The sequence below is a fragment of the Solanum verrucosum genome, unplaced genomic scaffold (assembly GCF_900185275.1).
Source record: "Solanum verrucosum unplaced genomic scaffold, falcon-dt-bn FXZP01000033.1, whole genome shotgun sequence".
In the NCBI taxonomy this organism is placed as follows: Eukaryota; Viridiplantae; Streptophyta; class Magnoliopsida; order Solanales; family Solanaceae; genus Solanum; species Solanum verrucosum.
In genome coordinates this window covers 1946266-1972231 of record NW_026020752.1, presented here as the reverse complement: position 1 = coordinate 1972231, position 25966 = coordinate 1946266, and the positions used below count along the sequence as shown (strand labels likewise).

The 25966-nt window shown below is 32.8% G+C and overlaps 1 protein-coding gene across 1 annotated transcript in view; it reads right to left on the bottom strand.

Moving 5' to 3' along the window:
- Window positions 1-11900: 11900 nt before the first annotated feature.
- LOC125812725 (nardilysin-like) overlaps window positions 11901-25966 on the bottom strand; it is a 50517-nt gene continuing 36451 nt past the window's right edge. Inside the window, exons 14-19 of the mRNA XM_049492203.1 lie at window positions 25572-25754; window positions 23015-23218; window positions 22574-22680; window positions 21866-22019; window positions 14102-14223; window positions 11901-12450 (exon numbers count right to left, since the gene is read on the bottom strand). Coding sequence (XP_049348160.1) covers window positions 12207-12450; window positions 14102-14223; window positions 21866-22019; window positions 22574-22680; window positions 23015-23218; window positions 25572-25754 — 1014 coding nt within the window. The 3' untranslated portion in view covers window positions 11901-12206. The remainder of the gene's footprint in view (window positions 12451-14101; window positions 14224-21865; window positions 22020-22573; window positions 22681-23014; window positions 23219-25571; window positions 25755-25966) is intronic.

The following is a 25966-nucleotide window of genomic DNA, read 5'->3' as shown; positions in this document are numbered from 1 at the left end:
ATTTACATGAATTTATGAAGAAGCTTGTATTTATTTCATTGAAGGTTATGCATGATATATGAAAATAAAGGTTTTATGATCTAGGCTTCTTTAAGATGAGCATCAATGAAATTGTGAAAGAATTTTCACAAATATAAAGAAATCATGGTTTGGTGAAAGGTTTTCTCAAAAGTGCTTGATTCATGATTTAATGAGCTACTCTATATGATTTAAGCTTTGATTAGAAACTAAGTGATTTTTTCCATGTATGATGATATGTTTATGAATATGACTATTCCGTTGGGATGAGATTTTAACTTAGCACCGAGAGAACTTTGAGATGGAGGCTCAAATAGGGTAGTCTCTAGTAGCAACCTCTAGTTCCAAAATACATGCCCTCGTAGAATTTTCCTTAAATGTCCTTAGATAGTGAATCTACATATAGAATATGATATGATACAGAGTTCTACCTTGACAAGTAGACTCTCCCTTCTCAATGTGGGAGTTACATCAGATTTTCATGTTATAGCTCGCATGGTCTATTGTTGGTTAAAGCTAATATCCCACAAAATGAACTAAGTTACTTTCAAAGGTATTACGAAGTTTTACTTATGATTTTAAGATGAACTGGCCATGTTCATGATTTATGATGTTTCTTTAAAAAAATTACTATCTTAGCTTGGTCATGCATATCATGGTTTCGATTATGTCCTCTTATAATCAAGTTTCATAATTTTATTCATATCCCTCATACTTAGTATATTCCATGTACTAATGCATACTTTTGCCTACATTGTTTCACTAATGTAGGACATGACGATTCCTCTCCCTCCACTCGTGGCTAGCTAGTGATCATTTGGAGTTCGTAGAGTTGGTGAGTCCTCGTGTTTCGAGGACCAAGGCATCTTTACTTTTTTCCCCATATGTTTTAATTTTTCTGACATTGTACATGGTGTATGGATTACGTCCCAGCCACTTCTTTTGCTGTTCTAGATGGCTTGTCAAGACTATGCTAGATTTCCTCTTAAATGTCAAACTCTTTTATTCATTTGAAATTTCATATTTTTATCTATTATATTGTGTATATGTTTGTCAAGTGATTGTGTAGGGCCTCTCGGGGTCTTATACGTCATGTCACATCTAGGATGTACTTTGAGTCGTGACAACCCCACTGATCATAATATGAGGTCTCGTCGTTGAGTGTCCCAAAAGTAGTGGTGGATCAAATATTTGGGGTGACCTTTTGTCGTGCAGAATTTTCCTTTTCCTTATATTTTTGCTGAACTAGTCTTTATTCTGCATTCCGAAATAGTTCTATATATTTGTATTTATGTTGTACCCCTTTTGTGATTAGTAGCTCAACAACCGACTGATACCAGGTCTTTGGGTATTCTATGTATATTTTTACTCTATGTCTTACTTTTATTTTGATGTTTGTTCCTTACTTTTCATATGTTTCTTTTCTATGTGATAGCATGTTATTTCTAGTCCCGGGGTATGGGTTCTTTTTACCCACTGGTGGGATGTTAGTAGGTGTCATCATAACCTGAGATTTTGAATCGTGACAAACTGCTAAATAAATTGTGTATTAATTTAGCAAATAAATGTTTCACTTTTTCTGAATATTCGAGATAATCATATTAAGTTATTAATTTATTTTTTCATTGAAAACATCACTCCTTCTACATTTAGATTAGATGTAATTTCTATACTTAAAGGCTAATAATTAAAATAGTGATAGCTAAAAAAAGTTGAATCCAATGAGAAAACCTATGTTATTGCCTTAAAAGGAGAGAATTGAGTATATGTGGTATTTGTTACCACTTATTTTTGTTCTATAACATGCTTCTAATTAACATGTAAATAATGAAATTTTACTCATCTTCTCTGAGTTTCCCCCCTAAGTTCACATTTAATTGTTATTATCAGTGCATTTGTCAATATTCCATATTTCTTAATTATTGATGTCCACCTATCATTTTTTTCTTTGTTATCAGTTAATTATGTATTTTTTTTAAATATAATTGGCACCACTTTACATACTCAGGTGCTATGGATATTGATGGTATACACCTTTTCTATTGTTTGTATTGTAGATCTATCATTCAGCGTAGAAAACTTTTCACTTTATTGTGTAAAACATACATTTACTTTATCCCATAAATAAAGATAAAGATTGTACCTTTTCATACTAATCAAAGCATCATTATTGTCATGATATGTAGTTTACTAAAACAAACCTTTCTTAATTGTAAGATTATTTACTGAGTTGCAATTTACTTAGTTGCATAATTAAATATTTCACTTTTAATTAAAATTTTATGTTTCCTCTTCTTATGCAATACCACATACATACTATAGGATGTAAATATTCAATATACATAATGCAAACAATTTTCAATCATATATGTGTGTGTCTGTTTGTGTGTGCGCGCACGCATGAATTAGCCCACCTAAATCTTTCAACGTCAGTATGTGCTTACATTGACCATCGTTGCCTTGTATTAATAAAAATGACTAACATATTGTTATGTAAAAATAAATAATGAAGGTAAACATAATATTATGAACCATAAGAGAGATGAGTATTATGAAGTTAAACTGAGGAAGGAGGATATCTCTAAATATAGTCAAATCATAAAATATTCAGAAATTTAAGGAAAACTTATAATTTTGTAATAGGATGTCAACCAATAATGTACATAATTATATTATATTTTTTTTAGCAAATTATTAAGCAAAAAAATTGTTTGGAGTTACTGTTTATCTGCCATCAACCCGTTCACCAAATATCCTACTTTCCTCTTCTTTTCATTGCTTAAATTTTAAGTGAATGACTTATTTGGATACAAAAGTAAATTATATTTGACGTACAAGACAGTAAGAATTTTTTATTAAAAAAATAAATAATCATTGAAAAAAATGCAAGGAGTGTTAATGGAACAGAGAAAATGATTATAGAAAGGTAATATATTTGTTCTTCATAAATGACGTTTTTATTTGTCTACAAAAATTGATTTCACTTATATTAAATTTTAAAAAAATAAAATTTTGGAGTATGATGTGGTTCACTGATTTTGCAGGATAAGCTTATTTTTATTTGAGAATCATCTTGACAGAAAAATACACTATAAATATAAAAACAAATACTTAAGACTGAATTGGCTACCTTATAACTATCACTTGCATATTTTATCAATGGAACAAAAACATGTGTTGTAACTTAGGTAATGTTCATCATAATGATGTGATATTTTTTCTTCATAACTAAAGATAAGAAGTTCGATGAAATTTGTTACTTATAACATTATCAATTCAATATTTGAGTTTATTGATACACTACATTGAAATTAATATGTTAGTTAGAAGATTGTTAAATAAAATGACTTCATATGTTTTCAAGTCAAGTCAAATCAAATCAAATTATAATGGGATAATGGTCTGAAAAATACCCCAACTTTGGTCGGATTTGTTGTTGCGATACTAAACTTTCATGATGACCTATTACCTCCCTAGACTATTTAAAATCGTATTTTTTACCCCCTGAACTATTTAACAGTGTATTTTAAAGGTATATATGTGTCAACGTGGACACATTACTATTTATAATTTTCATTATTTTTTATGTCCACGTGGGCAAATATATATGTTTAAAATACGGTATTAAATAGTCTAGGGAGGTAATAGGTCCTCATGAAAGTTTAGTATCGCAACAGCAAATCCGACCAAAGTTGGGATATTTTTCAGACCCTTATCCCAAATTAATATAACTTTATTATTTTTTATTTTTATCCGCGCGATAAAGATATGAGGATTAGTCCCACAATATGAGTGTTACAGTTTTTTTTTCACATTTCTCAATTACCTTCTCATCTTTTTTTAAAATTAAACTAGTGAACTTATCCGCGCTTTGCGTAGAGAAATAGACTACATCGCCCGTCTTTTTTCTGAATATTTTTTACTTTATTTAAAAAATAATTTTGACTATGAAAATTCAAATTAAACCTCCATGTTTAGAATTTCAAATAAAATGTTATTTTGTCTTATTTGTGAAAAAAATATAACAAAACACAACTCTGATTTAAAAATTTCTAGTAAAATGAAAAATATTTAATTTCTAATTATATATGGCCAAATTCCCACCAATTCATGATTTATTTTTTCTTTCTTTCTAATACTCGAATATTAAAATCATAAAAAAAGATAATCACTTTTATTTTAAATATTTCTTTCAAACGTATATCTAAATAGAAGAAATTATAATATACATAAAAGTCTTTTTCAAAACTTAAGTTTTTTAATTCTAAACCAAAAGTTACATAAAAACAGTATCTATGTTTTGTTTTAAGTAAATATGAAAAAATATGTATAAAAATAGTTTGTTAGCAGACCTTTGACTATATATTTCTTCAATAAGTTATCTATTTATTTAATTAGTCTTTGTTACTCGGGAAATAATTAAATGAAAACATGATATCAAAAAAAAAATATTTAAAACACATCTCATTGTATTGTCCAAAAAAAAGAAGAATATAAACACAAAAATAAGTTCCATCCGTTTTTCTATTAAATAATTTTTTTTGTGAAATGTTGACATTCATTTGGTGAGTAGGTATAAATATAATGGTATTCAATTTTTTTTAATCAAGTTATGAAGTTTTTTAAGTTTTCAAGATTCATAAATGCACAAAGTAATACTAAAAAGAAAATAATATGTTCAATCTATTTGAGAATTTATAGAAAAGGCTAACAAGCAAGATATATATGCTTCATTAACGCTTATTTTTTTCCTTTCAAAGACAATAGAAACATTACGTATCTTAATGAGTATGGAGCAATGAAAAAGCCTTTAAGTCTTACAAAATATAACTATTCTAACAATTCCTATAATCATACTTAAATACCACGAACTAAGCAAACTCATATGCATGAAATTCCGTTTCTTCTTCTTTTTTCTCTCGATTGAATTTTATATCAAACTATGATTCTTCTAGCTATTTAATTAGTTGAAAAGTGAGTGTCATATATTTGTGGTGATTTTTTTTTCTTTTTCTTGTGTATATATTTTCTTATTTCTAATAATTAATTTTCTTAAGCACTTGTAGTCTTTCAATGAAAATGTACTATATTGAATTAAGGAAATTATTTGCAGGCAAACTATAAAAATCTATAGGTAGATATTTCAAGTATTTTTCTTTTGGATGTTTTTTGTGATCATATCATCTAATTTTTAAGAATTTAATTGAGAATTTTCATTCATTAAAATATTAAACTTGATTGAAATGTTCAATGCATTAATTTGTAAGACTATCATTCTAATTATATGTGAATGAATTGTATTCAAAGAACAAAAAGGACATCACAATAGAGATTTTTTAAACAGAGATCTAATAATATATGATGAGGAAAAAAAAATATAAAAAATTAAATTATTTCTACAATTATATATTATACTAAAGCTAAAAATGCATAACATGAGAAAAAAAATATATATAAAAAAATAAATTACTTCTACAATTATATATTATACTAAAGTTAAAAATGCATAATAACTTGATTTCCTTTTGTGTCACTAAATTGAATTTTTTATTTATACTATACTAAAGCTAAAAATGCATAACAATTGAACATCCCTTTGTGTCACTACATGATATTTTTGATTTCTTTGAAGAATTTTATTCCTTAGAATGAATATGATATACATCAAACCTCAATGTTTGATTATTATACAAAGAGATCAATGAATATAGGAATGAAATTAATCTAAAAATAAATATTATGAATAAAATATATAAAGAAGACAAAATATATCAAAAGTAATACTTCTCCAATTTAGATTTGAGATTCTTAAAATAGGCATGCACGTATCAATACATTTATTTTTGTGAAGGTAAATACAATTAGATATAACATTTTAACTTTTCAAGAATGAAAATATGTAGTAAAACAAAACTAAAAAAAAAAGTAATAATATAAGTGAGAAAATAGATAAGAAATGTAGAGAAACGAGAGAATTTTCTTATTGTTTAAGTATATTCAAGTGTTTCTAAATCTTCAAGTGCATAACACATCCTCAAGCCCTCTATTTATATTGTTGTAAGAGGCATACAAAACGATAGCAATAAACATGATATTAATTATTAAAAATGTGAGAAAGATTAAAGGGTGGGAAGATAAATGAGGAGATGGTGGAGGTGTGAGTATTTTTACACATAATGGCGAAATTATATCTTCAAGTTATGAACATTAATATAATATATTTACAAAACATTAATTATATTTAAAATGAGGAGAAAAATAAAAAATGTCCAAAAAAGGAGAAAAAAGATAAATAGAAATGGATGCCATAGAGAGGTGCCACATCACCTTGTCTATGTTTCTCCTTTATATATATATATATATATATACTAGTTTATGGAAACCCATATTAATGAGTATATTATTTCTTAAGAAAATAATTACTATTAAAAAATATGATTTGAGTTCTTTTTCATAAAATATGTCTAATGAGGTTTCTTACTTTGTCTTACTACTAATTGTGACACACCAATTTCATGACCTCCAAGTGAATGTACCGAGATAATAATACAAGAAGTTAATAAAATAAACTCCATTTATAAGTCAAAAATAAGCTTGTAAAGCAAAAAAGAAAAAGATAACAACTATCTAAATTAAATTTCTCCATAGTGTTAAAAGTTCTTTTTTGTTGGTAGAATAATGTTAGAAGATTAAAAGATTGCCTGGGATTAATCCTCTGCAAATCGTATTGCAAGATTAATGTTTCTTCAATTAAAAGCTCGAGACGAGATTATTTACTTTTTGTATCAAAAATGGTGTAAGATTAACTTTGAGGGAAAGAAAAACCTTTCAACTTTTTTACTTTGTCTTTTGAATCTCCTGATAATTATAATGAATGTGTTCAAAATATTATATTAATTTTTTATCCACAGACACTTTAAACTAATTAGTTAATTATAAATATTTAAAACTAAGGTGTAAAAGGTCTTATTATTTATATTTTGTAAATCAGGATATTATTAACATAAGTACTTTATGTAGAATTTACTTTATACATAACTTATCCACCACTAATCTAATGTTACATGTTTCACCTTCTTCATTTTTTTCCAAAAAAAAAAGGAGTTAAACATTTTATCACATTCATTCTTAAAGATGAAAGTTAATGTGTATGTAAAATAATAAGCACAAAGAACAAAAAAAAAGATACACATGAGCAAGACAATTAGGCTTTTTTTTTTTTTTTTTGCTTTTGTCTCTACAATGAAAACTAAATATTTGAGCATACAAAATAAAAATCTGAAATTAAAGCAAGTTGCTAACAAAACAACGATTCAACTACATGAAGAGAGATATAAAAGTCTTATTATAATTCTAATTACTACAAATAAGTATAAAACTAACACACCAAGCTCTGATGCTTCAGTAGTTGAATTCTTTTCTATTCTCATGACTGTATAAAGGGATCTCACAACTTTCACCACAAATTGTGACATTATTTCACCTGTTTAGAGCTCCTACACACAAGAATTGTAAGAGTAGTAAATAAAACTCTTTCTTGAAAAAGTTAAATTTATAGGACAAAAGTTACGGAAACATGAAAAGTCACATGGAAAATTGAAAGGTCAAATTCTATTTAAATAAATATAATGATTCTTTCATTATCTTTATAATAAACAACTAACAATTCAAATAATAATTAAAATATTATTATTTGATATTTAATTAATTAGAATGTTTAATTTAGCCTAGGGGTAAAACAAGTATAATAATTATTTCATTGTCTTTATAATAAATAACTAACAATTCAAATAATAGTTAAAATATTAGTATTTAATATTTAGTTAATTATAATGTTTAATTTAGCCTAGGGGTAAAATGAATCTAACTTTTCATCTTTGGAGCTTCCGGAAAATTACGAAAACATGAAAAGTCACATGAAAAATTGAAAGGTCAAATACTATTAAAATAAATATAATGATTCTTTCATTATCTTTATAATACATAACTAACAATTCAAATAATAATTAAAATATTATTATTTAATATTTAATTAATTAGAATGTTTAATTTAGCCTAGGGGTAAAATAAATATAATAATTCTTTCATTGTCTTCAGAATAAATAACTAACAATTCAAATAATAATTAAAATATTATTATTTAATATTTGGTTAATTAGAATGCTTAATTTATCCTAGGGGTAAAATGAATCTAACTTTTCATCTTTGGAGCTCCCAAAAATTACAGAAACATGAAAAGTCACATGGAAAATTGAAAGGTCAAATACTATTAAAATAAATATAATGAATCTTTCATTATATTTATAATAAATAACTAAAAATTCAAATAATAATTAAAATATAATTACTTAATATTTATTTAATTAGAATGTTTAATTTAGCCAAGGGGTAAAATAAATATAATAATTCTTTCATTGTCTTCATTATAAATAGCTAACAATTCAAATAATAATTAAAATATTATTCATTGTATTTATAATAAATAACTAACATTTTAAATAATCATTAAAATATTATTATATAATATTTAATTTATTAGATATCTAATTTAGCCTAGGGGTAAATGGTAATTTATCTTTTCACCTTTGGAGCTTTCCACTTTTGTAATATACGATATGATATGATGATTAGATGTTTAATTTTGTATAGGGGTAAAATGGTAATCTAACTTTTCACCTTTGGAGCTTCTCACTTTTAGTAATACATGATGATGATATGATTTCCTCTCCTCCCTTAAATTTTTTGTTACATAATATTTTAATTCCTCCCTTAAATTCTTTATTACATAATATTTCAGTTATAAATTTGTTTCCATTCTTTCGATACAACTCATGTTTTTATCACTTAATGATGGAAATTCAATGAATTCTTCACCATTAAATTTTGAACATCTATAATACTCTAGAATTTGAATGTTAAATTACTATATTACCTCCAACTTAAAACACCTAAATTAGTATATTTTTATATTATGTTATATTTATTGATTTGTTTAAATTATAAGATATTCAAATTAAACACATTTTCATATTGAAGGGTTGTGTCTTTTCTGAAGAATTGTGATTTTTCTGAATTGTTATGACTTTCGAAGAGTTTTTTTCAATGAGTTATGACCTTTTGAAGGGTTGACTTTTTCGATGACTTGTGATCTTTCCAAAGGATTGTGATTTTCTAAAGGGTTGTGACTTTTCTGATAAGGTGTAAGCACATGTTCATACTACCCTTTTGTTGGATATAAATAGAGGAGTTTCCTCACATATTAAACTTTCTATTCTTTCTTTTTCTTAAAATACTCAATTCAGTATATCTTCTATATTTTAAAATTCATTTATATTATATTATGTTAAAAGAAAACTTTTTTTCGCATTGAAGGGTTGTGACTTTTTCAATGATTTGTGACATTTTTGAAAGATTAGATCTTTTCAAAGGGTTGTGACTTTTCTAATGAGTTGTGACCTTTGCGAATGATACTGACTTTTCTCACGGGTTGTGACTTTTCTGATAAGGCATAGTAAGCACATGTTCATACTGTCTTTTGTTCGCTATAAATGAAGAGATTTCCTCACATTTTTATACTACATATTTTCTAAGTTTCTTATTCTTGTCTTCTTAAAAAAACTCAAGTGTGATATGCAACCGTTGAATGAGTTCAAGGTTCAGTGAAATTTGAACACCCCTTAACTTGAATGTAAAATGACTATAATACCCCAACTAAAAACATTAAATTTAGTATATCTTCTATATTTGATATTTATATTTATTTATTTATTTATTCATATATATTTATATTATGCAGGAACTCCAACAATACAAAAATAACTAAGCAATGAATTATAGATAAGGGAGGAGAAGGTATATTTAAGATGTGTAAATAAGAAATATTAGTAGCGACTTTTAAAAAAAATAATTCATATATCACACTTAATTTTAAAATGAGAAAAAAGATAAAGAAGGAAAAAGATAAATGTAATTGGAAGTCATACAGACGTGTTACATAACATGTAGATTTATATTATAAATAACTAAATATAGATATTTTTGAATATTGATTTCAATTATTGTGTTTGAGTTGTTTACATTTAGAACCATAACTCTTTTTTCCTCAGTACAAACTTTATACAATAGTAGGGGACAAATATTCAACGCACGTGTCAAAAACTAACATGTATATGTATGTGTGGGGGTTGACATGTGTGGCCTTATTCCCATGATCGTGATTCATCTCTAAAAGAGAAAAGACATAAAGTCACCATTGAAATTGTCTCGGATTTTCAAAAAGACACCTTAACTTTGCAATCATCCTATTACCTCATTAAACAATTTTGAATAGATATTATTATGCCATTTTTCATCCACCTCACATAGAGAGTGTTGTGCACTCTCTCAAAGAGAGTGAGCAACCTAAAATAAGTAATATAATTTTATTTTTACTAGTATTTTATTATAAAATATATTTTCTTATAATTCTTATTATTTTAACTTTTTTTCCTTTTTATTTTTTCTTTTTGTTTCTTCTTTCTTCTTCAAAAATTCATTGTCATCTCCATTGAAGCTTCTCACTTTCAATGTCACCATTTTTACCACAACTTCACCTTTCTTTTTTTACTACTATTAGTTTTACTCTCTTTAATTTTAAAACTTTATCTACATATTTTCTTAGATTTTGAACAATTTGATAAATCCATTAGATTTCAAGATGATTAGGAAGTATCATATAGTTTTTTTATCCGATTTCAATTAAGTTCTTTCAATTTTTGTGGAATTCATTGATTCTTTTAAAATTATCATTTCTAATTTTGAAGTTATATGAAAATGAGTAGTTGATGATACCTTCAAAATTTTAAATTTTCTTAGAAAAATAATAATTTTGTTATCAATAATTAAATAAAGTCTAAAAAATAGTATGAACTATATAAATAATTTGACCAGAGAAGAAGAAGAAAAAGAAAAGAAAAAAATAGGAGTGGGGTTCAACTTGACGTGGGGGTGGGGTGGGGTGAGGGTGGGAGGTGAAGAAAAAGAAAGAAAATGGAGGGATGGATGACTTGAAAGTGGGAGGTGGAGATGAAATCTAAATTAAAATAAGTTAAAAAGTAAGAGGAAAAAAAGTTAAAAAGTGTGTGTGTGTATGAGAGAGAGAGAGAGGGGGAGAAGGAGAAATAAAGAAACAAAAAAGATAAAAAGAAAAAACTTAAAATGAAAAAAAATTACATTTTTAATTAAATTAACACGTGTCATGTAACACACTTGCTTATTAAAATCTGTGATTGATCGAATAATGATATAATACTATATGTTTAAAATTGTTTAATGGGGTAATAGGACGGTTGCAAAGTTAAGGTGTCTTTTTGAAAATTCGATCTCTTTCTAAAATACTCATCTATCTATGTCACCATCAGCATTCACAAGACCAAATTGCTTCTCCAAAGCTTTATGAATACCGATTATTAAAATCAGTTTAAAAATGAATAGTTGAACAGTGTATTAGCCCAAGGTGAAGAGAATCCGGGTTGCTAGGATATACTGATTGTTTGAGTTGCATGGAAAGTTTGCATAGTAACAAGGCCTCAAAATCTTGAACAAATATCTATAAAATTTAACTATTGTCATGGTATATAATCTTGAAATTATTGTAGGAGTTAAAAGGTGAGGTATGGCAGTTGAGGATTTGCTACTTCTCCAACCACATAATTTGATTGCTTTAACTTTTCATGTCACCGTACAAATGAAAGACTAACAACTACCACTGAGCAACATCAAACATTTTACATTGGTCAGTTGATTGTATATCACCAATCCTTTTCCCAAAACAAAAATGGAATGCAGAAACGACTCTGTGGACCAAAACAGTTTCTAAGAGCACACTCATTAGAGAAGCCTACTTCTGTCCTGAATGCAATAACATTATCACGCAATTGAAAAGGTTGCAATTATTAATCCATCGTCCAATTATCAGCTAAACAGTTTACTAAGACAAACACACGTCCTTAACATAGGGAGTTGGAAGTAATAGTAATGTCCACACTGACATATCAGCTCATCTTCACTACAAATAATCCCAGAAACAAGGGGCTACATACCTTACAAGATGCAACTACAAACTTCCACCTGTGAATGCAATTATTTATCGCAAGCTTTGAGTCAATGAAGGCCCCAGCCAACACTAATAATACAGGATTTTATAATTCTCAACATAGGCTTGGATAAAACTTGGCTGACTTCTTGAAGGAAATAACATCTTTGATCACCTCAGCAGATGCTACAGGTGAATCAGCATCTTTCCAGTCAGTGTTGCAACCCCATACCCGAACGCAGAGTCTCCGGCACTTGGGAGATGGTTGTCTTAAATAGGTGCGGTACCACTCAATTAAATCACTTTTCTGGATGCTCCGCAGCTCCTCCGCTTCTTTCTCAGACATGTCAAACATGTACCTGAAAATCAGTAAAGCAAAGTTGAGGTGCACACTAAACTTAAAAAGTTTTCTTTTTCTATCGCATTTGACAACAATGGTTCAGTTTCTACAAGTCTAACTTCCATCACGTGAAATGTTTGAGCCCGTTCTCTACAGTTGCTGGGAAAAATGAAAATTTCTTCTGCACCTTTCTGGATTGGACACCACAAAATAGAAGCAGAAGCACTTTCTGCTGGTTATAATTTACAACTATACTAGCATGACCATACTGTTAAAATTCAAAACCTTTTTGGAAAAGATGTTATGTATTTAATATTTTAAGCAATGAATAAATATACAAAACATGTACATTGTTTAGACAAAGCTAAAGGCGAGCTGCTTGGAGTTGAATTAAAGATAATTCCTTCCCAAGCCAGTTTGTTGTGACGACAATATTAGGGCATTCAATATATACAGCCAGCAAATCAGTCCCGCATCATAGCAATTCAGATCATCTCCATAAACCTGCATGCTCTAATTAATTTTTGACTAACTGATCATCACAAGCCAACAGATCCCCAGATAAAACACCTCTGAATACCCTCTACTTATACGTTTTATGTATAGCCCAAAAATTGAAACCAGAAAACCCAGCCAACCTAGGCTTCTCAGCCATAATTATAGACAACATACCTAAGTGAATTGATCAAATCTAGTGTTTATCCCAGACCCACATTCTATCTTCTTTTTACATATGATGGTGCTTGAGCCAACCTTCCGAACCTCGACTAATTGATAGGGCACCTACTATATTACACATACTGAGTGTCATAGCTAGGAATCCAAACTACCTCCAGGTTGTTATTCCTCAACCACTAAGTCGTCTCCTCGAGAACACATCCACACCAAAATTGAATTGGATTGACATGGGTGTGGCAGGGGATTCCATGACATAAAAGTCATCATAGGTATCCATACTGGTGCCATTTCAGCTTGCGTCAAATTCCCAATTTTTGCTGCACCCAGAAGCATGTCGGGTAACTCATGACCCTTCCTTACCATCACCATCAATTGAGAAGGTCCTTTGTCACCACATGAGCTGACAGGTCACGATTTGGCAAAGTACAGTTACCTATTTGATATCCTACTAGATTACTCCCTTCGTCCCATTTTATGTGGCACACTTACCTTTTTAGTTTGTCCCCAAAAGAATGATACCTCTATGTATTTAGAAAATGAATTATCATTAAACTTCCCATTCTACCCCTATCTACTCGTAATGAGATAATTTATGGTCACACAAATATCTATGAATTGTTTTCGACCACAAGTTTCAAAAGTCTGTCTTTCATTCTAAAACACCATTCCCAATCAAACACCGTCAATAAAATGGGATGACGTGATTATAGAACGTGCTAATATATCACCATAACGAAAAATGTACTAAGCTTCCACGTTATAATTACAGCTTATAATTAGTTGGCAAGCTCATGAAGTAATAAGGTTATGTGGAGACTTGAAAAGCTTTTACATGATTCTACATGTTCACACTAACTACAATGATCAAAATACAATTTAATCACTGAAACTATTATACTGCAAATAATGAATAATCACATTTCTAAACTCTCGTAGTTAATAGGTGATATCTTAGATATCCAGCATTGTGCATGATGGCATAGACCAAATACCTTTTATCAGTAATCTGACCCCAAAAGCGATTAGTTTCATATGCGAGCGATGGATCTTTCTCCAAAAGTTTAGCTATCAACCCACTTCTGTAGCTCTCAAAAGATTTATCATCAAGGCCGTCCTGTCAATTGAAAAATATTTAAATTACTGTGTCTGAAATTAAACATCACAAATTGCAACCGGGAAAAAATGTTCCTACTTTTTTTTTTGAAACTGGTAATGTTGTATTCCTCAGCATTAAGGTATGTTGGAGACCTCCAAAAAAGTAGTAACAAGCTAAAACAAGAGACTAATTACAGTAATCGTAAAAGATCTAATAATTGTTTAGCATTTTCTATACAATGTTCTTTACACCAAAAGTAGAAAATTGCAATGCAGCTTCCCTTGATCTTCTGAATGTTGTTGAATCTAAAATTCAAAGCTTCTTCCATTCCTCTCCCTCCAGATAGTCCACCAGATACAGTGTGGGATTATTCTCCACCACTTCTTCTGTGTCTTGCTTCCCCCTCTCCTAATCCAACAACTTAACAAGTCTGTTGTGTGCTCTGGCATTGACCACTTTGTCTCTGTTAAACTGAGGAACATAGTCCAAAGTTGAGATGTGACTTTACAATGGAGAAACAGATAATTATTTGTCTCTCTAGCCTCACTGCATAACATGCATCTGGACACAATTGGCAATCCCTTTTTCTGCAGAATCTCATAAGTGAGGCAAGCTTTCCTGATTATTAACCAAGCAAAGCACTTAACTTTAGTAGGAGCCATACTTTCCCATACATGCTTCCAAGGACCTATTTTGTTCTCAAGCATCCAGGATACCCCTTTCCTATAAATTCATCCTCTACAGTGGTGCCTATGAAACCATCAATCATCGGCAATAGCTCCACAAGCCTGCCTACTTCCCAGACATTAAGATGCCTCCTGAAGAAGAACTTCCATCCCTGAGGGGACCAACTATCAGCCACTATAACCTCAAGGTTAGTGCATATATTGGCCAGACCAGGGAAAACTTGCATTAGAACTTCTTGTCCAATCCATAAGTCCTTCCAAAATAGTAGTTTGTTACCAGCACCCTCATAACATGAATTCTTTACTAGTCTAGGCCAAAGATTATTTTTTTTTGAACATTCTAGTCTAGGCCAAAGATTCCTTATAGATGTCCATACCGATGTGTCATAGGTGGTTGATACTGCATTGGTACACCATTGCTCTGCCTGGCCATACTTATTCAGGATTACCTCCTTCCATACAGCATGTTCATTTCCATTTAATCTCCATAACCATTTCATGAGCAAGCAATCATTCTGCATTATCAGATTCCTGAATCCTAAGCCACCAGCCTCCTTGTATAATTGTGCAATCTTCCATTCTACTAAGTGATACCCTGTTAGGATTCTTAGAGAAGGATCGAGTCACAGAACGATGAACAGGAAAATCTAAATCAATTGACTTTGACTTTCCCTTGCCTTTGTTCGAATTCCTAGATCGACCTACTTTTGTACATAACTTCAGCTCATTGAAGGGAGACTGAAACCTTAGAGTTCAATGGAAGAGAGAACTCCGATCTCTTGCTTTTTACTAAAATATGACTTACCGATTTATTCCTCAAAAGCCCCTTTAAATAGGAGTCTTATAACATCAATAGCAAGTCTAATTCTTATGAAAGTAGGAGACCTAAATCCTATTCCAAACTAATAACTATAACTTAACCTAATCCTTATAAAACTATGAAATATAAACCCTATTCTAGAATAATAAATAAAGCTACTAAAAATATAATTAACTACTTAATTTAAGGACTTCCAACGCATCCACAACATACCCCCTTTCCCTCCCTATTCCCAAACCAAAGAAAATTCCTTCTTAATCGGTCCAACTTCTTGACCACACTTATTGGAATGGAGAACAGGGACATCACATATGTGGGTAGTGAGTCCAGAATTGCATTTATCAAATTGAGCCTACCTCCGAGAGACAAGTATTGTGTCTTCCAGTTTGCAAACTTCTTTTCCGTCTTTTCCAAAATTCGATCCTAGATAATCAATTCTCTGTGTTTGTTGCCTAATGGCATGCCCAGATAGACTTTATTTTTCTACCTTACACCTCAAGATCCCAGCTAGTTCCTCCATCTGCTCTACTTTTTTAATAGGAAAGACGTTACTTTTCCTCCCATTAACGCTTAAACCAAAAATGGCTTCAAAAACAATTAGTATCATCCTAATATAGTAAATTTGTTCAGCCATAGCTTCACAAAATATCACAGTATCATCTGCATACAACGATGACATACTTCCATATCTACTCATGTTGTGCAGCTAACCTTCAATCCCTTTATCCACCTGTTACTAATAGCAATCCTCATCATATTGTTGAAACCCTCCATGGCAATGATGAATAGGAAAAGGAGAAAGAGTGTCACCTTGTTGAAGACCCCTCTCTAGATGAAAAGAACCTGCAAGTTCTCCATTTGCAAGTATGGAGAACCTAACAGTTTTAATACAAAACTCAATCCATTTCAACCACCTTTCACCGAATCCTATCTGTCGGAGAATGTTAACCAAAAAAGTCCAGTTCACCTGATCATAAGCCTTCTCTATATCTAACTAGCACATAATGCATGGCACCTCCCCTCTTAGGGTGTGTTTGGTATGAAGGAAAACATTTTCCGGAAAATGTTTTCCAATTTTCTCATGTTTGGTTGGGCTAAATGTTTTGGAAAATGTTTTCCAAATCAACTCATTTTCCTCAAATTTAAGGAAAATGACTTCCCTTCTAAACTTAAGGAAAACATTTTCCAAAAGTCTCTTCCAACTTCAAATTACAATTATTTTTTTGTTGAAAAAATTAATTTATTTTGTCCCTACCCTCAAACCACCCCCCAACCAACCCCACCCTCACCCCTACCCCCACCCCTTCCCAAAAAAATATTTAAAATTGTTTTTAAAATATATTTCTAATTTCATTTTTTTATTTTTTTACCCCCTACCCACTACCCTCACCCCCCCCTCCCCCACAAAAAATTTAAGTTTTTTTTAAAAAATATTTTTAATTTCAAAATTTCATTTTTTCACCCCTAGAACCCCCACCCACCCACCTCCTACCAGCCCCCCACCCCCCCTCCCAAAAAAAAAATAAAAAATTTCAAGTTTGTTTTTAAAAAATATTTTCAATTTCAAAATTTCATTTTTTCACCCCTACCCTCGACCCCCACCCACCCCACCCCCTACCAGCCCCCCCCCCACCCCCAAAAAATAATTTTAAGTTTGTTTTTCAAAAATATTTTCAACTTCAAAATTTCAATTTTTCACCACTACCCTCGACCCCTCCCCCTTTCACCCACTCCCTACCACCCCCACCCCCCAAAAAAAATTTAAGTTTGTTTTTAAAAACTATTTTCAATTTCAAAAATTATTTTCTACTCTAGTAAAAATAAAAGATATTTCTCAAAAATATTTTTCATTCATAAATCAAACACTAAAAATCTTTTCCGGAAAATATTTTCTACTCACCAACCAAACATGAGAAAATAAGTCAAAAATCAACTTGTTTTCCAGGAAAACATTTTCTAGGAAAACATTTTCCTTCATACCAAACACACCCTTAATCTAGTATCCACACATTCATTGGCTATAAGAGCAGCATCCATAATCTGACTTCCTTTAATAAAGGCCGTTTGATGAGTGTCACCAATTTATTTACTACCCTTTTCAACCTTTCTATCAGAACCATGGTAGGTCTATAATCCCTTAATGCGGCAACTCCGATTTTCTTGAGAATGAGAGCCACCTAAGTCGCATTGAAACTTCTTTCAAAGATTGGCGAGAATGAAAATGTTGCAAAGCGTTCATGATGTCTTCCTTTAAGACCTCCAAGAAAGACTAGTAGAAACACATAGGGTGTCCATCTGGGCCAGGTGCCTTGTCACTTGCACAGAGCTTGATAATGTTAAGAACTTCCTCTTCTTCAAATTGCCTTTGCAACCTTTCTTTTTCCACATTGGTAATTCCTAGAGCCGCATGGAGGTTAAAGTCATGTCTCGAATTTTTAGATTCCTTGTTTAGGTTTAGATAGAAGTTATGAATGTTCTCTTTTATAACTGTAGGATTAGTAATTGTTTCACCCTCCACATCTAGAGAGTCAATAGCATTGAACCTCTTGTGTGCTGTGGCAATCCTGTGGAAATATCTAGTGTTCTTATCTCCACTTTTCAACCATTGAACTCTGGACCTTTGCTCCAAGCTATCTCCTCATTTCTAGCCACCTCCTCAAGTTCCATAGATAATTGGACTTTTTGGATCAATTCGTCCTCATTGAGCAGCCTCTGATCTTGAGTGGTCTAACTTTGAGATTTCTTTCAAGATTTCCTCCTTTTTCCTCCAACTGCCATTATTTTCCCTGTTCCACTCCTTTAATTTGTCTTCTAAAAGCTTCAGTTTAGAGGTTAAAATGAAATCAGGGATGCCACTGACCTGAAAAGAAGCCTACCAAACTTGCACCTTATCTTTAAAATCCTCCACACCTAACCACCATTGCTCGAATCTGAAATGGGACTTTTTAATTTTCCAGTCCCCACAAACAAGCATGATAGGTTTATGATCAGATCTAACATTGGAAAGTAGATTTTGTTTGATCCGAAGGAAAAGCTCCTCCCATTGGGAACAAAACAAAAATCTATCGATTCTACAAGCACTCATGTGATTTTCTCCCCTCCTCCAAGTGTAAGATCCTCCAAATAAAGAAGGGTCAAACAATTCCATCTCATTAATCCATTTCTAAAATTCAACCATTGCACCTGTAATTATGCGTCCATTTGTCCTCTCAGATGGGTATCTAGTAACATTGAAATCCCCACATACGACCCAACGCCCATCACACTGACTTCTAATAGCAGATAATTCCAATAAAAGATTCCTCCTTTTGATTCTCCCACACTCAACATAAACTACACTCCGATACTAGATGAGGTCTTGGTTAATGCAGACAAATTTTTACATGTAATCATTTGGTCACTGTTGTCAACCAATTCCTTTTATCCCATAACACTGCTAACCCCCCCCCCCCCCCCCAAACTTCCTATAGCCTCCATGTGTATCTCCCCCATCCATCTGTTAAAACAAAATTGTTGAACTAAATTAGAATCTGCCCCGTCTAGCTTAGTTTCTTGAATTACATGAATATCTACCCCGAACTGGTTGTAATAAGTTCCTTACCAGACATCTCTTGTACTCCTTATTAAGACCCCTGACATTCCATGAAAGAACTTTTACTTTCATTGATAACTTAAGGAGTAGTTTCTCCCCCTGATCCTGGACTCTCTGTCTTTGAAGTTCATGTGGAAGACCAGATTTCTAACCTCTTTAGGCACCGAGTCTTTGTTTTTTTATTGAGTTGTCACCCTTGTGTTGTTGTTGCTCCTTACCCCTCTTCTCATCTACCTTCATGAATAATTGAAAAGCAATTTATTCACAACCTGTGAAAGTTGCCTCGAATCGCTGACTGAGTTTAGTGTTGCCTTGTCCTCTATGTAGCCCCCTCCCCATGTAATTCTTCATTGTTAAGTGGTGTCTGGTCATTGTAAATAGTTAGATGCCCACCCCCTAAGTTATCTCCTCCGAAGTCTGATGGTAAAAAATACTCCCTTTCAATTATGTCATTGTCCTTTTGCATGTTGATATCCTGAAGTTGGTAAGACTCTGGTGGTAAAATAAAAAGCCTCTTCCCTGTCTACTGAGATGGTGGCCATTCGCATGGCCTCTTCTACATTACCACTAAAGGGAGAAAGAGCTTTCAAGGAATAGTCCTTGCCCAGGTTTACATTAATGAAATTAGTAACAGGTTCCACAAAATGTTTTCGCAAGTCTTAAAAGACTGAGTCCTTTGGGCTAAAGACCCGACAAGATTTAATGAGATATTTGGCCCAGCAGAAATAAAGATATGACCCAAAGGCTCCTTAGAATTAAATGAGCTATCAGAAGGGGTCCCACTAGCCACATCAATCCTTATCTCCTTTTCTCTCTCCCTTTCTATAAAGCTAATACCTGATGTAATATCCCTTTCAGACCCTTGGGTGATCATATGAATATTCTCTTTCTCCTTCATGGGTTGTGGCAGACTGCCACACCACCCACACTTTTCCCAAGAGACATCCCTGAGATCTCTGGATCCTTTAACTAGAATTCTTGCCCATCTAAGATAATTTTTGAGTTCAGTTTCCTCCTTGTTTTCGATCCAACCGCCGCATTTTTCCCCAATCTCCTTCATCACTTTTTCCGACCATAAGTGCAATGAAGCCCTAAAATCCAAATCCAAAACCAGTCGAAAGTTTTGTGATCTAGATAAGCACCTGCCTTTAGAAACCACCATTCTAACAAAAGCCTTCTTCCTTGTCTTCTCCAATCCCCCAACAGGATATGCTCAACAACTTTTCTGGATTGGAATTCGAACGAGAATTGGACTCCATTCATATCATAGACCTGAAGATTTTGAGCCCCTTTCCACATCTGTTGAGCCCATTTTCTCACGTCATTCCGAGTGGGAATCTCATTGCAATCAGCAAAGCATCCGACCAGACATCTGTTGAGAAGATCATTCCCCTCTATTTTTGAGGCTGCTTTCAGGGTCTCTTGCTCCATGTCTATTTCAGGCTCTCTCTAAGTACATTTACATTTTATGCAAGGCTTCTTTGAAGCTCCCCTTCTCCCTTAATGTACAAAGATGAAACATCTCTAGTAGTATTTATTGCACCTTGTACTCCTGTATAATGAAGTTTTCACTTCTAGTCCCAAGACCACTCAAACCTTCATGAAATTTGTTTTCTGGCATGATGATGACTGCTCTTGTTTGGCCATTAACCGTAATAACCAAAATGAATCTGCCATATTTGTTGAACTTTCAAGAGCAGTAAATGTTGGTAGAACTATCTCTACCCCTCCAAGATTTAAAGGTTCTCCCCTTTATGGCAGTAGCTTCTTTCAACCTTCTGCATAATAAAAAAAGAGCTCCTTTGCTCAACACCATCCTCCTCTTTCCACCCAGTCATACCAAGTTTCCGAGCAAGACTTGGACTCAGTTAGATCATAGGACTTGCCTCCTAATCTGAAATAGATTCAATTTTCCTTCAATGAAAAAAAGCTGAGAAAAAAGGAGGTAAAGAGGAGCTCCGGTGATCAAATACCACCGGAGTAAGGGTTCCAAAAACCCTGAAGGGACCTTTAGTGTATTACCTTGGGAATAGTGCCTGGGAGCACTCCCTTGTGAACAGTTTTTCTAATTTCTTGGTGATTGCAGTTCTTTTTGCTTTAATTTAATTATTGATTCAATTTTCCATCAATGAAAAAAAGCTGAGAAAAAAGGAAGTAAAGAGGAGCTCCGGTGATCAAATACCACCGGAGTAAGGGTTCCAAAAACCCTGAAGGGACCTTTAGTGTAGTACCTTGGGAATAGTGCCTGGGAGCACTCCCTTGTGAACAGTTTTTTCTAATTTCTTGGTGATTGCAGTTCTTTTTGCTTTAATTTAATTATTGATTCTTCAATGTTAAGTGGTGTAGGGTCTCATCCCAGCACTCAACCATTGGCACAAACTAAATTTTCAACTATAGAAATTTGGGACAAACACCTACTAATGAATAGCATTAACCATATGAAAAGTCTTTGGGCGATATCTATAAAATTATATCCTACCTAAGCAGAACAAGAAGCAGGTAGTTACACAGTGCATTAGAGAAACTCATGAACCACTTAACAAAAAAAAAAATCATGCTTACCAGCAACTCTTCCACACCATTTATGAAGTTTTCAATCCTCCCTTGTAAGTAGACAGGATCATAGTCAGATGACTGAACACGGAAACAGAACCCCGTTATGCGATATGTTACACGTGCACTGCAGTCAACAACATAACCAAGCTGCTCCTTTGTCCTATTTCAGAGAAGAAAAGGTAAGACTAAATAAAGTAACAGTAATCCTTATGGTAATCACAAGTGTGAACACATTACAGACATGTTTGCTGCTTCATACATAACCAGGATGAAAGCACACAGTTCTCAAAAGTTAAAGGAAGCGGCTTTAAAAGATATCCTAAAATTATCATAGCATAAGAAAACTTGAAGATGTGTCACTCAGAGTGTATAAGAGGTAATGAAACATGTTAAGCATATCAAGAAAAGGACCCATCGGAAAACATCAAAGACACATGAGAAGAACACTTGACCAGAGTGGCACTAGGTGAGTTGGGATTAAAAGGAACTAAAAGAAAATTACATGCAAGCCTGGACACCAATATAACAGCCACATAAAGTATGTCAGATTCACAGAATACGAGTCGTAACACTTGTCACAAGAAAGTTGTATTTAGTCACTCTCTCTATTAAGGATAGCTTGGAGCTTGAGAATAATCAGATGATACATCACCAGTCGGAATACTTATTGAAGCCTCAAAGGTGGTCATATAAGAGTGCACACTCTCATTATACCTTAGCTGATTAAAAAGTGGCTCCTCCACAAGTTCATCAAAGAGATCTATTACTGCTTTCAATTTTATCAATGCAGTGCCCTCTTCAGGTTCAATCTGAAAATACAGCTGCAGACAAAGAAAACAGATTAGTCACATGAATCACTGGATTTCAGGAAGAACTGAACAAACTGAAAAGAAGATATATAATGGACTTTAAGCCTAACTCAACCTCAAAAGCTAGCTCATGAAGGGAGGATTGCTCAAAGCCGTATAAAGGGGCGATGTGGGACTTACAATATGTGCATATATATATCGGAAACAGCCTATCTACCTTCAGTCCTTCATAAGGTAGGGGTAAAGTTCTTTATCAAAAAGGTAGGGGTAAAGTTGTGTATACACACTCTCCCCAAACCCCACTTGTAGGATTTCACTATATGTATAAAGAATCATTATTAATTACCTCAACCACAGAGTTTGTTTCCAGTTTATTTTTTACTCTGACATCTTTGACTAGATCAGCGGCGGTTGGAAGACACATGACGTACTCTTTATGCCTCATCTCAAATGGTAGCGGTTGCACAGAGAAATTACTTCTAAATATTTTTGATATGTTGAGTGCTTCTTCCACCAGCAAATTTCCATGGCAAAGTCCCTCAATATACAGCTGCAACAATAAAGAGGTTAGTGACAAATGATTGCCTCGATACTGTATATTAATGAAATTCATCACAGGGCACAAGATGACTGATAGTGTGAAGTGCAACACGTGTAAAACACCACATCAGCATATATATGTCAATAAATAGCCGGACAAAAAAGTGGCTAATAATTTATTGCCAGACTCAAATTAGGTACTCAAAATACGTCCTGTACATTTGTTGGACACTTCTTTTCATTTCTTTGAAGCATACGGCTACTGTAGTTGACGAACCCCAGCTTCAGCAGAGGGACCCTCTTTAAATCTAGCATTCTGCTAGTGATTTTTATGTTTCTCATAAACTCCATTACCCTTTCATCTTCATAGCTGAAAGAACCCAAAAGGCCAAAGGTGCTGATCTCCTAGGACCTAAATCCATTCCCAGCTTGTGGATCTTCCGGTTTCCAAATATGTCTCTGGTAAATGAGATTATTCAGGAATACACATTGAATGCTGAGATTACGCATTGAATTTCTAGTAGTAGATCCATAATCAAAAAAGTGTTTGTGATTGTTCCAGAAGAAATGAAAAGCCACCAACAGACGCTTTACGCCCAATCATTCCGGATAACGCTTGCATCCTCTCTATTACTGCGGCTACTGGCATAGAGTTAGCATCGATAACCTAGAACTATGTAACCAGTATAGTTTCCTTTCCAAAAGGAATTCTCATCAAACAAGAGCTACACAAGTAGCAAGAACAATATGGAAAAGGTTAATCAAAGAGTCAATCACTAGAGGCATGGTAAAGCCCTCAAAACTATGCATCAAGGTCATTGGCTAAACTCTATCAGCTTTTATTAGGATATAGCAATAACTAGTACCTTCAGTTATATATTTTGGCAAGTAACCCGGAGTATCATTTCTTAGTTTATTTATCCATCTGAATCATTTCAAGACAACATGTAGCCAAAAAGATAAACAGGATACCAAAAGTTAAATCATGTTTTTTGCTTAGTATAGGAACATAGAGTTTCAAGAAAAAAAGCCTTCCTCTTCAACTTTTGTACATATATAAAACCACTCAATTGTTGTTGTGACATATACTGGAGAAGAATATTATTAAATTGTGTATCTACATTATTACATTGAGATAGATACTACATTAGACTCCTTTTCTAACTAGAACACTGCACTACAATCCTAAGTAGCATTATATATACTATTCTTGTTCCTACTCCTATTCTAACACTCCCTCTCAAGCTAGAGCATACATGTCATGTACCGAGCTTGTTACAGATGTGATTAATATGAGGACCAGTGAGGGACTTGATGAAGATATCTGCAATAAAACTGGTAGGGACTGCTTTTGGACGTCTGGGCAACCCAGACCTCAGTTGAAAGGGAACAATCTGGAAAATTTCCAGAAATTGGTATAAACTATATGGGTAGACTCGAAATAAGAGATGAGTAGATCTTGAACAAGAAAGCCACCGAAAAGTTATTCGGAACAAGCTCATGAATCGACGCGTGGAGGCGCGTGTGAGGTCGATTCACAGTGGCACCGGTTGTGGTTTGATCGCAGGGAGGCACTGTACCTCTTTTTGGAAGTGTTGGTTTTCTCACAACAGTGACGAAAAGTGAAACTACGTAAGTCACATCTGAGGAGTCACCGGAAAGACACGAAACTATGCAAATCAAATCTTCTTTTTTTGACATAAACTACGCAAATCAGATCTAAGGGGTCGTCGGGAAGATGTGTAGTGCTACACAACTCAGCTATGAGAAAGTAGTCCAAGAAAATGCAAGGTGCTACACAAATCAGGTATGAGAAAGTAGTCACCGGAAAGAAGCACGATGCTATGAAAAATCAGATATGAGAAAGTAGTCACCGAAGAGATTCACGGTGCTACACAAAATCAAATCTAAAAAGCCACAGAAAGAAGCACAGTGACTACTTTCTTTGTCCCAGATGCTTCTCAAATCAGTCCTTACCATGATTATTTTTCATGTAACCGTCCGCCGGCTGCAGATTTTTTTAATTATTTTTCTACCAAGATCGTAGAGGCTCTAATACCATGAGAGAAATATTGGAGAAGGATATTATTGACTTGAGTATCTACATTATCACATTAAGATAGACACCACACTATACTCCTTTTCAAACTAGGACACTACATTACATTCTTTTTCCAAGTAGGATTCTACATACTTTTCTTGTTACTACTCCTAACAGTTGCATATATACACAACCATTCACCAATACCATCATCATTCAGAAAAAAAAGGCTCTTAAAAATGTCTAGACCTTCAAAGATAGCTGTCAATAAGTTAGTGACAATTGACAATCGCCTAAAGATTAATAACTTTAACTTGCACACCTGGGAAAGAAGCTCTGGAATGAAGAAGTTCAGATCAGAGAGAGTCAAGTCATTTAACAAGAACAACTTTTCTTCCACGTCCCAGAAGCTCTGACACAAGACTTGCAGTCGCAGGTATGATGAATGATTCAAGGGCTTCATGTTGGTGTTCTTCAAAGTTCTTACCATATCTTCCTTGATAACCTGTCAAACTTCACCCTTATTTCAAGAAATAAAGCACCTAAATCTCATTTATACCAAATAATTATGGCAGACATAGAAGGTTCCAAAATGGTCGAGTATGTAACACGTTTAGCTTTTGCTAAAGATGCTTAACAGTTACTAATCATGCAAATGGGCCAAACAGTTCTTCAGCAACAAATTGTGGTTATAAACACTTCAATTTAACATGCACC